Genomic DNA, 16729 nt, shown 5'->3' with positions numbered 1-16729 from the left:
CTGTTTGAAAGCAGCAAGAAACTAGGATTTAGCCGGACCCTCAGCTAAGACACATCAGTAAGGGGTAGGAAGGAATGAGGAAACTCTGTTGATTTACAGTAACCGAGAAGTAGAACGAAATAATTTTCCTTAGGTAATATAAAAAAGGAAAAAAAATAAAAAATAAAAAATCCAAAGGACCCCTTCCTGCATATTAAAGAAATTATATAGAAATTCAAGTTTAGGTCTACAGCAACAGATCCTGAAGATTCAAAATCCCCGTCAAAGATTTTCTGTAAATAGAATGTAGCATCTTGGGATCAAATGATAAATTTGCTATTAAGAAAATCACCAGGTAAATCAGGATACTTGAAAGACTTCAAATATTAAATGGTATAGGGGAGCTATATTTTAAGGACAGGTACTTACATTACAATTGGAAGACCCATCAAAAGTTGAGTAAGAACCATCAGGCCAGTCTGTAGCATCTACAGTACTTGATTGCCTGTGCTGGGACTCATACTCCTTCAGCTGAAATTTGAAAAGACAGGGAGCCCATTTTCCAGTGCCAAGCAGCTATCAATCTTCATTAAAATAGCAAGAGTTAATGTCCTTTTATTTTTCTCCCAGTAACACTGAGGAACTGGAAAAATCAGAACCTTTGCGTTGCCTGCCTCACTTGTTTAAAATATACTCATTATTTCACAATCAGAAGTTTTAATGATGAGGTTTATTTTTTAAAAGGAAGTAACCTGCAAATACTCAATCTGGATGAACTGTAATTGGCAAAACATACATTATACATCCCCATGTCTGAAGTGGACAGACTACGTCACAGTAGGCTATCAATGTCCTTCAAAAAGAAAGTGACCTACAGCGAAGACTAGGAGACATCTCTTGTAATTTCACAACTAGGGACTATTTTTACCATTTTCCAATTGATGTCTCAATACATATAACTAATCCTACCAGATGAACTGATGATTTAAAGAGAAAATTGCTGCTAGCAGCTCAGACCGCTAGAGGGAAACAATACCAGTACACACATTGAACAGTAAGGATCAAGTGGAACACTCCTCCCAGAGAATTTTTAACAGCAGAGATCCCAATGTTACTCCTTCATAATTTTAAAATTATGGTTGTTTTTGGTTCTTTTTTGGTGATATGATTCCCAGCAAAGCAATATTTTCCTCAGACAATAACACAGCTTTAACATTTACAATTAAATTTAACAATTACCTATTTCAGACATACTGCGTCATCAAAGGGAATTCAATCAACTGACAATTTGCAATCCAGCTCATGTTTTATGAACCTCAGATGCCCATACAGAATTCCCTGTGCTCAATATGGGTATTTTGCACAAGGGAACCAAATTAAGACAGGAGCAGAAATTTAAGCATTGACCTTTGACTCCTGAATAATTAAAATCTCAGCAAAATTGCTGCAAAACCACAATAATTTACAGTTAATTGTTTTTCATCAAAATTCAGATTTTATAAGGATATACTTGTGCCAGTCACTGTATTTGATCAAAAATGACATCTGTTTTTATTTTAATGTCAAATGTCAAAAAAGGCTGACTACGTTTTCCTGAAGGCTAAACCAAAACACCCTCTTTTCATCTAAAACAAAAGCAGAATAAACTTCAGCCTCAAAAAGTTTTAATTGCTAAAAATGGAAGCATTCATTCAAACTGCCCTTCAGCCATTAGCAGCAGGGAAATAACAAGAAATGTATGTATTCTGAAGAAAATAAGGCAAGCACAGCAAAATGTGAAGGATTCTTTTCAGCATTTAAGCAAATCTATGAACATGCATCATAAATGTGGGATGGTACAGGTGGCATTCAACTCCCTTAGCTTTAGACAACTGCAATGAAAACATCTGTACTTGAACTCTTCCTTGACTGGCATCCTTTATTGACAGTGGAGAGAAGTAAATGCTTCAGGACTTGATTCATTTGCCATAGGCATCTATTTTGGGCTAGGCTAAATCCCACTATTCCTATAAACAAGGGAATTACTATCTAATTTATGCTACCTAGTGAGATAGGACAAACAGGCAGTTTGTTTTATAAGCCGCCAGAAACTTCAGACTGGTTTACCTCGCATCATAATTCATGTTTTTTTCAGGAAAAATAAAATGTGTACTTAACATACCCTAGCAAGTGCTTCCTCAATAGTGATCATTTTCTCTTTAACCATCATCATCAGCTGGATCCGTTCCTCATCACTCATCGTGATCTCACTGGCCACGTACCCCACATCCTCTCCTGCATAGAGATATATAAAAAGAAAAAAAAAAAAAAAAAGCATGCGTAAGAGGTCATGTAGAAAGTGAAAAATATTGGAACAGGATTTTATATGGTCCTCTGAAATCTGGTCACCACATGGATCTGGCTGGCCAGAACAGACTCTCCCCAGTGTAGTCTCATAGTTTGATTTGGGAGGACTGAATCATTTGTAAATAACTAAACAAGAATAGGAAGTAAATTAGGACTAGAAAACCCAAGCCTACTTTGACATTGAAATCAAGACAGTATGAGAGGGAGAAATAAAACATAACTGATATCACATAATTATTGACCTTGAAGAATGAAAAGAGAAAGCACTAATGGCAGCAAAGTCCAGAACCCAACCCTGAGGAATACTGCGGTCAGCTAAAAGAGTGCATGGGAAGCTCTTCTAGGAACAATGTGCTGGGCTCTAAAAGCTCTCTGCTGCAGATTAGCCACATCTCTCAAACTGCAGACTGGCACCACCTGCCTGTCCACCTGCCATCTAACTGGCTATGAGTAGGCATAGAGTGCTGGACACGCTTGGCCTCCAACCTCCAGGACCTCATCTTCTGGTTTGAACTTCTCATGTCAGCACAGGCAGAGTATGCCTTGAGAGCCAACAAGGATCTACACTTCACTGAGTATAAATGTGACCTATCCACCTCATAGGCAGGTTCAAATCATTTTTCATAATCCATTTGAACACAGCAATGAAACATAGAAATGTTGTGAAGCATCTGTTTGCAGCAGAAGCATGTAACAGATACACATGAGGAAACAGAAATTTTATTTATGAAGAAAAATACTTAAAGCGATGCACAGCTGCATCTTCTGGAGAACCAGAGAAAGAGATCTGACAGTTTCAGTGGAATCAATCCTACATTTTCACTATTCACCAGATGCACTTTTACTATCCCTTCTTGTGTTTTTTCCTGAAATGAGAGTCTGGATTAAAGCCTAAAGCAAACAGGTCAGCATAGCCAAGCACCACAAAAAGCTTTTCTCTCATTCAGTCAGAACAGAAAGCATCTCGTTCATTTTTATATGTTATTCATGACTATCCATTAATTGCATCATTTCGTGTAAGTGTGATCACTGACAATCAGGACTGCAGGTGTTCCAACTTCCAGATCCACAGATCTGTGACTTTCACACTGCTGCAAAGGAGATTTAATCTTTAGTGAGGTTGGATAACTACATTCTATACAGATTGGTCCAAAAAATCCTTTATAAAGGTTTACCTTTTGAAGTCTGCCTCATCAATCCTTTCTGGTTCTTTCGGAAATTCTGCCAAAAAAACTTATTTTTCTTTTTCCAGTCTGCTTTCCCTAAAAGGAAATTAGGGAGGGGGAAGAGGGAGGGAGGGAGGGGAAGAAGAATTTTGGAAAGAAACATCAGTTAGTAAACATTACAGAAGTTTTCAAGCTATATTTTCCAAGTCAAAAACAAGAATAAAAGAATTAAAATCTTCCGTTTTTCTTGATTTATTCTATATTAGAACTATGCTGATGTAGCCATTTCAGAGAAACATACATATTCTTTCACAATTGCCAATGCTACAGATGACTGAGATCAGCCACTAACTCACATATATTTGGAATTATAAACAGAAAATATTTAACATTCATTTCGATATCTGTTATAGTCTCCAGTCTGTTGATAATGTCAAGTTTGGAAGTGCTTTTGAAGCATTTTGTTGGTGTTTCGCTTCAGCTGAACTCCAGTTATGCAGCCTAAGTCGCAAGACAGATAACGAATTCTATTATATGTTTGCATATTTATATAGAAAATAAACACTTTGTATATATAAAAACACGCGCACATACTCGGCATGAGAAATTTCCTGAGACCATCAGCTACATCCGATTCTTGCTCCCTCTATGCCTTGATTGTACAAGGCTGGGAATACATGTCCACTAATATCATATCTGCATATTGCTCGATGACCCAGAAGTGAATTATTTATTTTAGAAAGAAGATTCAGAAGAAGGGATGGCATATAACTGTGCTCTGTTGAATCAATCAGGGCACATGCTATGAAGTTCATGCCATCTGCAAGAGAACATACTGTGCCTGATCTGGCAGAAATGTTACTGATACAGAACTACTTCCACCCTCTGCTGTTTTTCAGAAATTCAGATGAACCCTTTATTTTGCACCACCGAATTTCAGCATATGACTGTGCTATTCTGGATCTTGTCCTTGAAGCTCCACAGTTGAGTTTATTGAAACTCTGAGGCACAGCTTTATTTCAGGCTGCGAGGATATTACCGTGGAAATAAAATGAAAAAGAAACAACTCCCCCGCTCCAGGTTTCCTAATAAATTAAATAACGTTTGCCTTTCTTTTTTCTTTTTAATTTAAAAACAACCTATCTAGAATTTTATCAGCTCAACCGATATGTCTACATAGCAGTTTGAACTAATTATGGTAAGATAGAAAACAGTGAAAGAACAGAAAACAAATTGTTATTTAAGAATGCAAAATATCTCAGAAACAAAGGATAAGACTCCAGCATGACATGTCCAAAAGTAACAGAAAACCAGTTGTTTATTGGTGGTGGTAGTAACTTTTGGAATACAAACAGGCTAGTAGTGAACTAATATTATAGAATCTGAAAGCAATATCACGAGCCAAAAAGCTGTGTAGTTATCAGAAGACTATGCTGGCTGAGCAGTGTCTGAGACCATGGAGACCCTCAGCATCCCACTTTTAAAGCTCCTTAGGCTTGCCCTCCCCCCCAATCCTAAATGCTGCTGACTTCTGCTGGCATTCTGTTTACTCAGCTCCTCACATCCTTGTGCAAGCAAAACTGAAAACCTGCTTAAGAATTCAATTGAAGTATCAGATAAAATGAAATATACTGACCTACAGAGCCTTCTTCCGAACTTGATTTATGAATGGAGAGCCTAGAACACAAAAGAGAAATGGACTTATTGATGCAAACCTCTCACATTTCATGGGAGCTGTCTGATTACAGTAAATTATAGTTTCCAAACAATACATCACGGGCTATTTTCTCTTCCCCTTTCTTCCAAATGCTGCAAGTTGGAGACAAAAACTAAACTCACTGGTCTAACCACAGTAACTGAGTTCCCCTTTGAAAGCTCAGAAACAAACCTTTTATGACCAGAACAGAGAAATACAATACTGACAGAAACCTACAGTTAAGCCAAAAGCATCTAGGAATCCCTCAAAAAATTATTTTTATATACTTCCCTGCCTTAGATTTCATTGGTTTCATTAAAGCTGTGGCACTGGGGATGCTGTATTTATTTAGGTTTCTAACAGTTTTTGGCTTATTTGTCTTTCAATTGAAAATGTTTTATAAATGTGCATTCATTAAATTTCAGAAAGCCAATGTGGGGAGGACAAGAGCAGCAATTTAACTGGGTGAGGAAAATTCGTCCTATCAAGTGAGACAGGAAACCACCTGTGTGCTTTTCCACCGACTTATGTCCCCTTACTCAAAAGCTAGTTAAGAGAGACTTGTTTTTGCACAACATAGGCTTTACAAATAACCCAGTAAAATAGTACATCGCTCTGATTGAACCAGTTTTCCATATTGGATTCCAACTCAGAACCAATGGTTCGCTGCAGGTTCTCTGATGAGACATCACTCCCTGTTCAGGTTTTTGTGTTTGTATTTAGTTTTGCCTATGCAAATAGAGCTAATAGAAATTACCAAATCTTGCAAAATTCTTTGAAGACTTCCTATGGGAATCTCCATCAACACGGAGCCAAGCCAGTGAAATGACTCTTGCCAACTTCAATGACTTTGCTTGAGGCTCCAACTGCAAAGCATTATAGCACTGTTTTTGCCAAGACCTCTGCCCTGTGACGTGACAATGCCCTATTGTGCTATGCCTGTACTGTCCCCATGCAAAATAAAAACACATAGAACCCAGCATACCAAGAAGACATCAAGCCAAATCATTCTGTAAATGAGGCCATGTAATACATACATGTCATACGCTAGTTGCTGTCCATTGCATTTGAACAGGCTCCTTGCATTCTCCTAGACTCCCAGAAGAGGGCAATGAAGAATTTTTGATAAATTCAATAAATCTCTTGAAGGAAAATTTCAGTTAAACCAGTTGAGAGCTTAAAAGATGTAGGTAATTACTGGCCAAGGTTTTGTGAGCATGAAAAACACACTCATCAATTTGAAAAGACATCATTAGAGGGGAAATGAGACAGTATGAAGTTTCAGTTTGATTTAGAAATTCATCTGGGCAAAGAGGGTTTGGCACAGCCAAGCTGTGAAATCTAACCTCTTTCAGCCTTGGACTAATTACAACTTTAATCCAGCACAAACTGCAAATCAGCTGAAACAGCCGAACTTCAGATTTGAGTGTATCAGGTGGGAGAAAACATGTAGTGTCTTCCTTGATATTAAAGTTTACCCTTGAAAAGGAAATGTTAATATAGGTGTGTACCATCCCATACTTTCTGGGAAAATACTCAGTGTCAAAATTGACATACGTTCCACAAGGTCAAAATTATATTATGAAATTTAAAGCTAAAGTTGCTAGTGATAGATTTCTAAATAAAAGAAAACCAGGTTAAAATATATAGACTTTTATAAGGATATGACTAAGGAAAAAGAAAGTCAGCTTCTGTTGGAAATGATAGAACTAATTCAGTGCACATTTTGTACCTGAGCACAGATTTCACCCACCAAGTAAACAGCTACATTATTTATCATCAATGAATTTGGTATCCACAAACTGCACCAAATCGCCATCTCCGGGAAATGAGATTTCTTTGCTCTCAGAACTTAGTCTCCTTAGTGACATCAGCTTCAAAGTACAGAGGCAGTATCTTGCACCCTTCAGCCTCTAAATCCATTCTATTTCTTTTCTTCTCTTCCACAGCTGCCAACAAAAGTGCTGGTAAGCAGCAGGTGAAATTAGTCCGACACCACCAACTTGTTCCATGCAGGCTATTTAAAGAAGGGGGACAGCGGTAGGAGCAAACTCATTATGCTCCTGAGCTAGAGAGAGTAAGGAGTAGGATCCATAGCAAACAGTCTACCTTCTATTCTATAGCTGATTTAGGTAGTATACTGCATTTCATCAGAGGATGCAAATCCCAATGATCATTTCATGCATTCCCTAAAGAAGAAATATTTCATATCTGAGCTGACCTTGAAAATGCTAACAACTAGTATTAAAGGACGGAAATGCCAACACTATCTACCACATAGAGCCTGACAAAGCATTTGCTTTTTACTTCCATCAGGCAACTCTGACGCTTAAGAATTCTCAGTGAAATCAATCAAGTGCTTTACTTCCTGGATGTCTAGTGAAAAACTCCATAGTGCCTCGGAGTTGCTTTATGTTTGATTTGTCCATTACACTCCCCTACTCTGTTAAATCCGCAGCTCCTCTGTGAACGTGCGCCGAAAGTGATTTGTGTTCTTCCATTCATAGACTGATAACTTGTGCTGAAAGTTAATGATGCAGTGACACTTGGCAGAAGTTTCAGCACTGCGTGCCTGAAAGGGAGCCAAATGCCATTACTCCACCGTGGAGGCCTTCATTTTTGTTGTGGTCTGATGTACAACTTCATTAGCAAGCCTTCACATGAAATGTACACTGTCACAGTGTATAGCAGGAGAAATGTATGGGCAACATTCAGACAGAAAGGAAGACAAAAGATTTATGACAAGAGGGAAGGAGTACTTTTGTACCTGCCCAGAATCTCTGGAAATGAGCTTCAGAATGGGTGAAAAATATAATCCATTAATCTCACAAATTCAAAACCATCTTCTAGGCCTTTATCTAGGACCTCTTGTAGCCACACTGCTGAAACAAACAACAAAAACCCAGCACAACAGAGTATCTAAAAATTGAACTGCTTTGGGGAATAACTAGATGCTACTGCACTGCTGACTCAGAGAGATGATAGATTTCTGTGGAGCTGAGTAAATTACAAGAGAACACTCTCAAAATCTGGTAGCAAAAGCAGCAGTGGACAACTCAGGCCCAGAAACTAGATTAGAAAAGATTGGCTTAACAGAAATGAATCAGCATTCTATGCCACAATGTGTAAATACATGAAAAAAGCTGTCATCAAGACAGTATTTGAAATGCTGGAGGTTTGCCAACTGCAAATGACAGAGTACCTGGAGAAACTGGCTGAAGAAGATGACAGGAATAAAGCCCTACTCTTTAATCCTAACAGGCAGAAGGATGGGAAATTCCAATGGCCATATGACTAATGAACATGTATAGGAATAGCCTGTATGACTGCAGTTACTTGTGCTCAGAAAAACAAATTCAAGTCAGAAGAGTTAAAGAGAAAAGCTATTAGAATATTTAGAGCTCAACACTTTGTCTTACCAGAGAAGCTAGGAAAATTTTGCCTCTTCAGTAAAATTGAAAGCTACAAGATTAATTTATCGCCTATTAATAAAACAGGCACAGGAACAAGCAGACATAAGCTGGAAAGAAATGAGGAGTTAGCATTTCCTAATGATTCAGACAAACTTCCAACAGTAGGTAGAGAATGGGAGGGAAGCTGTAAAAACGAACTGCTTTTAAGAGGTTCCTGAAAGATGCAAACCAGACCAGATGTCTCTGATCAGGATGAGATGGACATGAGGACCGCCTCTGGAGGGCACTTCTAGTTCTTTTCCAGCCTGTGGGATCACTGCTATTGTATGAACAACAGCAAAGCTGCCGGGCACGCAAAATGGTCTTTGATGTCATCTTTCCATTAAAGTGTTGCAGCTGAGATAACGTTGCTATACTAAAGCAATCTCTCCCTCTGAAATCCTAGAGGTGCGCTCCAAACACTGGTGTACAAGGATGAACTACACAAAGACTTCTGTCACAAGCCCACTGTGATTGTATCTGGCTATAAAGGAGGCTTTTAATTAGGCTGTGTTCAGCTACCAGGCTACACCTTTCTCTGAGAACTCTGTGCTGATTCTGATCCAGCCAGAGAAACCCTATAGCTTACCTCACATGCAGAAAGGTTGATTGCACAAGAAGCAGTCACACATGCCTCGAGTTGTGATATGCTGGTACACCACAGAACGGGAAAAAGAAACCAATGACACCATGTGCTGCCTTTACAAATGCAACCAAGGAGTTCTGAAAGCTCATCATTCTCCAAGCAGAATAAACACTGGGACTGAGAATGACAGAACTGTGGATGGGTTTTTGTTTCATCACTAAGTATGTTTGATGCAGATGTGCTTTAACACGTGGCCACATCTCATTTTTGGCACATAAAATCCACAGGTGCACAGCACCATCTGACAATGAAACCACTACTGCTACCAACTTCAATAAACTGATACTAGCCCCCTTTTTTCTTCCCAATAACTATTTATAGACCACTGAAGAAAATGCTTTAGTTGGAATTTTCAATCAATAAATATTATTCACGTTCATAGCAGTGAACAGACTGATGCAAAAGCCTGCACCGGCTCTGCCACGATGCCATTTGGTTATCCATGTGCATTGGAAATGGCCCAGTCACATCATTAGTATGAAAACCGAACAGGCTTGTAACTGCTCCTGACTGAATACAAGATAATTTATCTAACCGGAGCTGGCAGAGGGAAGAAAATGGGCCTTTGGTATTTTTATCGGATTTGCATGAACCTGAAGAGAAAGCAGGCCTATAAGGTACTGACCTTGCTGGCACCAGTGTGAGAAAGAGACAGAAAGCAAAGATGTGTGATTCAATTATGTTCTCATTAGGTTTCCATAGCAATGGCTCTTAAAGCAGGTCAAAACTTTCTCAGTGGAAACAAACACGGAGCTGCGCATTGGCCAGGTGCACACGTGCACATTTCCCACCCCAGCCATGGCGGTACCATTGGGCTGGCTATGGACCCTCATCATAGAGGCCAGAGCAGGGCTGCATATTGCATGAATGTGTTTATTCCGATTTATTTAAAACCCATGGAGTTGGGGCAGGCCACTGCCAGCTGAAAGCTTCTCTACAGTAAAGAGCAGATGCAAGGTAGCAAATGCAAAGCACCTCCTTAGCCAGCACACATTGCTCTCTGCTTACCCTGCTGGCTGGCTGTGATAAGGTTGACTTTCTCATGAAAGGGCTAGCACTGAACTACTGGGACTGAAACCCCTCGGTGGCTCAGAGGCACACTGGCTTTCCTCTTCACGTGTCCCAGGCAGTGCTTGGCTGGCCTCTGGCTCCCATTGTGAGGATTATTGTGGGAGTTTCCTGCCCTACTTCTCCAGAGGAGGCTGTTTAAAAGCGTCATGAATAATCTGGCTTTGACTAAATCAGGCCTCAAACAAGTGAAAACAGGGCCATACACATTCACTGCTTCTTTTTTATTCCTGCAAGTACAGGGTTTAAAGGAACACGGCTTAAATGCAGGCATTTTAAGTATGGAGAGATTTTACTATTTCCTCCTTTTTTTCTTCCAATGTATCATTTTTAACTGACGAAAAACGAACAATTTATTCTGTTAGTAATTAAGTGTGGCCACAGGCATCCTCACTTGGTGGTGTTGTTTGTTTTCTACTTCGTTCATGTCAGTTTCTGCCCATCCCCTGCCTCACATCCTCTGGCAGAGTAGCACTCCAGTTTCTTAGCAGAGGAGCTCCAAATTTCTGCTGAAGTTAACTCAGGCACCCTGTCAAGTTGCCAGAATCAAATATGACACAATTTAAGCCACTCCATCAGTGGTGGCTGGAGTGATGATTTAATAACCTCTTACATTCAGAGCGTGACCTGTAGTTTAGAGGCTACAGGGGAAGAGGATTAGGAAATCTAGCATTAAACACTACTGGCAAAGGCCAGCAGATTAGGGCACTGAAGAGGGCACATTTCAGACTTGCATGAAGTCTTTCATTGCAAAATGAAAGCCATTTTTATTGATGACTATTTTCATTGGAAACCACTGCCAAATGTGGCAACACCGGACTGCAGGCACTCTCCCAGCCTGAGGCTGATGTGGAGTTTGAGTGTACACCACAGGATAGTGACTGGTTTTACTATGGCACATCCATTGCAGAAAACCCTTAAGAGCAGATCCAGTCCATAGTTTCTCCTACAGAGCTGAGAGCATGCAGGCAACCACTTCTGTTGTGGCTTCACTGGCTCCCTGCTAACAACCTCAGGGAAAGCCCTAACTACTGAGCAGCCTGCATCTCCTCCTCTGACATCCACATCAAGCAACCAGGGAGCTGGCTAAGATGCATGAACACAATGTGCAAGGAACTTGGTTTCAAGATGCTTGTCCTGCACACATGGAAAGCAAGATAAAGTTACTCACGCTGGTGAGCAGCTGAAACCAGGAGCTGAGGACATTTGCCAGAGGCGCAGCAGCTCCCCAGTGCTGGAATGCAAAGCCCCTGAGCAATGCCGACCATGCAGTCTGCGCTATATGCACAAAGTACTACCCAGCACCTTCCACATGGCGACTCTTGGCATTTGTGATCATTTCCCTGCCCTGGCAGAGTCTGGAATTTTGGTCTTAAAGATCATTAGGTACAGAACACAAAACTGTACTGAGCTGGGTGAATCGGGGCACTTAACAAAAAGTATGATCATTTACTTGGTCAATTGAGTGCTACTGTTCAAGAACAAGTGATTCATTCAGAAGGTAGCAATTCCTAACATCCTCTGGCATCCAAAGGTGGCAGAAATGCCTGTGAAATGCCAGATGCAGCCACAAGTGTTACCCCCTGTGCATTGTTTTCTGTCTTCCCTTTCTTTAACAGCTGCAAATTAAAAATAATAATAATTTAAAAAATCACTATACAGGAGTAATTGTACCTCATCTTATCTTTATGCAGTACTTGTGGGTTTCTCATTTACTTCCCTCCTTTCTGGCAGTTCTCTGGTACATCATAATTGAAACTTGTCTAAGGGCCACTGGAGTAAGCATTGAGAGCAAACAGATCTATTTCTCAAGAGGGAAAATACACAACTTCCCCTCTGCAACATCCCCAGCTCTTTTGAAAACAGGATGAGAATCAGGATGCAGAAGCTTAAGTTCAGAGGACTGAGTTTAACCTGGATTTCCTGGCAAACATGCAGAGCTCATCAGTCTGTCATGTAGGCTCGAATGCTTAAAAATGGGAACAGGCTAAAAATTGGATTACATTGTTTTAAATGCTCTGTTTACAATTATGAGAAAACCCTGCTCAGTCTCCTGCCTGAGTAAACATCCTTGGGGTGTTGCCATCACTTTGAAATAATAGGGATTGTATATACAATACATCCCCGAATCAACATGCTATGGGGACAAAGAGAGAATAGTAACTACTAAGAACACATTTACTGCCTATTTGTTATAGCTATTATTCTTCTAGCAAATCAGAAAGGCTTGCAGTTCTGGGGAGACTTTTGTTTAAAATGAAAAATGTCATGGTTAGAGGCACTGCTGACACTGATGGAGGCTGACTGAGAATCTGCAAAGCTACACTAGTGCAACTGAAAGTATCCCTGAAGTTTAAAAGGAGAATTTTGGAAAGGGCAGAAGGTAATGAAAGTAATTATTACAAGAAAAAAAGCTACAAACGCATCCTCCCATGCTTTGCTAAATATTATATGACTAGGAAGCCTGCCCATTTCAATTTACAGAAATAACTCTATTATGGCAAAAAAAAAAAAAAAAAAGTACAACAATTGCAGGCTGAAGCTTGAACTAACACAACTTTCTGTTCTGTTTTTACTGATAGCTTTCCAGGCTACATCTGTACCCTTGGTGTTATTCTCCACGCATATTCACATAAATCTCATAGGCCTTTGTTACAGTAAAGCTTTTTCTCTCCTTGTCAGAATCAATCAAATGAAAAGCATATTTCCTAGGGCATTTATAATGCATAGAGCAGGTTCATATGTGCACATTGTTTGTTTGTTTGTTTTTAAGATTTATCTAATTAAAAGGAAAGTGCTGCCAGTGACAGAGGAAGGTGGCATCGCCCCAAGTAACTTCCAGAGGGACAGCCACTTGAAATGACAAGCAGCTCTGCCTCCAGGCTATTTAACTCCTTTTTGCCTCCCTCCAGGCACTATGGCTGTTCTTCTCTGTTACAGCAAATCACCCACTAGACAGATACTTGTTTGGCAACTTGATGGACCAAGGGAACCAAACTATTTTCACACAGACTTTGAACAGATGTTAATACTAATGACCAGGGTGGCACAGTTACTAAGATTCACAGCAAGACTGAGCATACACTCCTTGCCCACATAAACGAGATTTTTTCCTACCACAGGGCATCAAGACTAATCTGTTTTCACTGCGGTGTATAGTAGAGCCTGTCATGCTTCTTTTTTTTTTACCAAGCAAGTATCACAAAAAAGGAAAACCAAACCAGAGGTTAGAGCAAACATAGCTTATTCCAGACTCCCTCAAAGCCTCTTTCTGCCTCGAATATCTCAGCTCTGTAAAATTAAACAACCATCCAGGTGTGTTATTTTAAAATGTTATATTCTAGTAGGGTTAAGCTGCAGGGTGTGCAAAAAGAAACATTGGGTGAGGCATCGACCAATAAGTCCTGCCATTTACTGGGCTACTTGCTCTTGTTTCTCCGTTCCATCTCAGTTGTTTTTTTTCTTTTTCTTCACTTTCTGAAGCAACCTGATCAGGACACCACACAAACAACTCCCCTGAGTTCACTGTATGAAAAATATCATATTTTCAATATAAGGATATGTAAGTTTCTGTTGGCCAAGTTTTTACTCAGGCTTCATAATAGTATTCATAACAACAGATTTTCTAGCACCAACAAACCTGGACAAATCTTTCCAATTCACACCCCTAAGCTGTTTGAGAATTTTAGAAATCAATGTACACCTGCACTGAGTTTCATGTTCGGAAAATTAGACTCTTCTAACACCAGAAGAGGCTTTGTAAAAAGTTCACCCCAGATCTACCACACAGCAGTGGTGACCACAGAAGTATTGTCCCTCAAAAGGACAGGTTATCATAGAATCATAGGTTGGAAAGGACCTATAAGATCATCTAGTCCATCTGTCCTCCCTTTACCATACCTACAGGAAACCCCTAAACCGTATCTCCTAGCTCCCTATCCAGACGCTTCTTGAACACTGCCAGTGATGGCGACTTCACCACCTCCCTGGGCAGGCTATTCCAGTGCCTGACAACTCTCTGAGATAATAAGTTCCTTCTTATGTCTAGTCTAAACCTCATCTTGCAGTATGCCCATGCAGCAAAATTTAGTCAAAAGCCACAAAATAAACAATAAACATTAAAAAGCCTCTACAGCTGACACATCCTCCCTGAAAAAGCTTCCAGCTCAGCATCTTAGTACTATCTGATGGACTTGAAATATTTGTTTCCCTGCAGATCAATTTTATAACCTCTCCCTCCAATGAAGAGGGCTAAACTGTCTCTGAGCTGGAGGAATGAAACCAGTATTGACTCGTTGCCATGAATAAGCATAGGCCTGCACTATTTCTGTTTTCATTTTTTCCAATGGCACCAAGTAGATACTCATTATTTTAAACATGTTGCCCACATACTGATGGCATGTTTCCAACTGTGAAAATTCTGACACAACCTCCCTTGTGACAATTTCAAATATCAAACATCTACTGCATCTACTGCAGCTCCCTCTGGGACTGAGGCTGGCTCTGCTGAACTGGCGAACAGCAAGGGCAGTAATTGTTTAAGTCTCTCCTCCTATGGTCCAGTTGAACCATGGCTCCCGTAGCAGTTACTCAAATGTGGGGCTATAACTTCTCTAAAGCACCTTACATTCAGTCCTGTACTCTATGAAGTACCTCTGAACTAATCCTTCTGGCACAATCCAAAACATGAAGGCAATTGCAAATACAGTATCAGTTGTCTTCCTGCACTGCTGCACGTTACCCTTAGCTGTAGGGATCCAGGATCTTGGGATCAAAGGAAGGAGGCACCGAAAACAAGCACACACATTACAGCAGGAGGTGACAGTAAACAGAAACCCCCTCAGTCCACACAGAGAGCTTTTTATTAAGGACCACTAAAATTAAAGTTCCTTTTAACTTCATTTTTAAATACTTTACTCCCTTGGCACCTTCTTCAAAAGCACAGCTACAAACCCAGGAGTGCACAGGAAAAGGAAAGTGGTTTAAACTTGTAGCTCTCCCTTCCCCTCACTGATCTTTCCTTGACTGTATTCAGGTCTAGCCCCATAAATTATTTTTAAGCAGCTTTAATTTGCAGAGAACATATAACCAGTAATGTTCCTTAAAAATTACTACCAGTCCTAATGGTGTATCACATCCTGAGTGCACACAGAAGGGAGAAAAGATAACCCTTCTTTGAATGAAAAACAAACAACTAAATAACAAAATGCCAAGAGGGAAAGAGAGAAGGAGCAGGTTCCAAACTGGGTTTCGGCAATAGAGGCTGCACCTTAAACCTTCATGTGCCAATACAATTTAAAATGAATTTACTCCAAGGAAAAAGAAAGCACCAAATTCACCCCTCCCTACTTTCTGACCTCCTATGCCTTCACTTACTTTCTTTCAGTGTCAGGTGTTGATGCGGTGCTGCTGAGACCAAGTGACTCCTGCAAGAGAAGAACACATAACAGTGAGAGCAGACACGAGAGCAGCCTTTGCCCAATTTATGTAGAAAATCAAATTAAAGAACAAACAAACAAGATTAGATGACCAAAATCACATTGCTTACCTCAGCCTGGGATCGCAGTTGCAAAGATGTGGGACTGGCATCAGGTTTCTCCTAAAACAGAACAGATGTCGGGTTAATGAAATTGCAAAGAAGAGTTCAGAAGGGGTGAAGAGAAGAAACAGGGTAGCAGAGTGTTGGACTACCTCAAAACCTGTTGATTGGGAAACACCAGCCTGTCTAGGAGGAATTGTTCTCTAGATACATCCTGAAATACTCCAATAAAGGAAAATTACACCACTGGATGTTACAGAGCAACACAGGATTGTCACACAGAGGGGATTCAAAACTAAATATAAAGAGGAATGAGCTCTTTCCACAAAATGATCCATGCTCAAGAGACAGTCACAGAAAGATCTACACCTCTTCAGCATTTCAGTTTTCTTTCCCTTATATGTTTTTTTTTGTCATTTGCTGTTAAGCCACTTGAAGTCACTGTGTCCTGTACAGGGTTCTGGATAGGTAAAAGTGCTAGGCAAATATGGGGGGCAGAGTAAAAGCTAAGGATCCATTTCTATTAACAGACTGCATGAAAAGCAGACTGATTCTACTCATCATGCTCATCATGCACCAGTCCATAGCCTTCTTATTGCTGGTAGTTGCAACACAAGTTTTACCACAAATATAGATTACAAATGCTTTGCTATAGAAAAATATTGTTGTTTTGAAACCTTAAAGTATCCTTTATAAAAAATAATAATGATTAAGAATAAAACCAGTATTTTTTGTTCAGTATTTTCTATTAAAGTTGAATGGAAAGTGCCAACTCAGCTCATTGCTAGATACAGACAACCATTTTCCACAGCACAGTGTTAAGGGTGTTGCTCGGGG

At 40.0% G+C, this 16729-nt stretch overlaps 1 protein-coding gene across 9 annotated transcripts in view; it reads right to left on the bottom strand.

Moving 5' to 3' along the window:
• LOC107311550 (SAM and SH3 domain-containing protein 1) overlaps positions 1–16729 on the bottom strand; it is a 482619-nt gene that overhangs the window by 45080 nt on the left and 420810 nt on the right. For 6 of the 9 annotated variants that reach the window (XM_085541462.1, XM_032443944.2, XM_085541464.1 and 3 more), the window contains 6 exons: positions 15902–15952; positions 15730–15779; positions 5128–5168; positions 3501–3587; positions 2141–2253; positions 409–510 (listed from right to left, as the gene is read on the bottom strand). In XM_085541462.1, coding sequence (XP_085397588.1) covers positions 409–510; positions 2141–2253; positions 3501–3587; positions 5128–5168; positions 15730–15779; positions 15902–15952 — 444 coding nt within the window. The remainder of the gene's footprint in view (positions 1–408; positions 511–2140; positions 2254–3500; positions 3588–5127; positions 5169–15729; positions 15780–15901; positions 15953–16729) is intronic. The other 3 variants (XM_085541465.1, XM_085541468.1, XM_085541466.1) reach the window with 2 other exon arrangements.

This window comes from Coturnix japonica, chromosome 3 (genome assembly GCF_054131305.1).
Source record: "Coturnix japonica strain WE chromosome 3, WE-NBRP24, whole genome shotgun sequence".
NCBI lineage: Eukaryota > Metazoa > Chordata > Aves > Galliformes > Phasianidae > Coturnix > Coturnix japonica.
The sequence above is the reverse complement of the archived record's forward strand: the minus strand, read 5'-3'. Positions and strand labels throughout refer to the sequence as shown.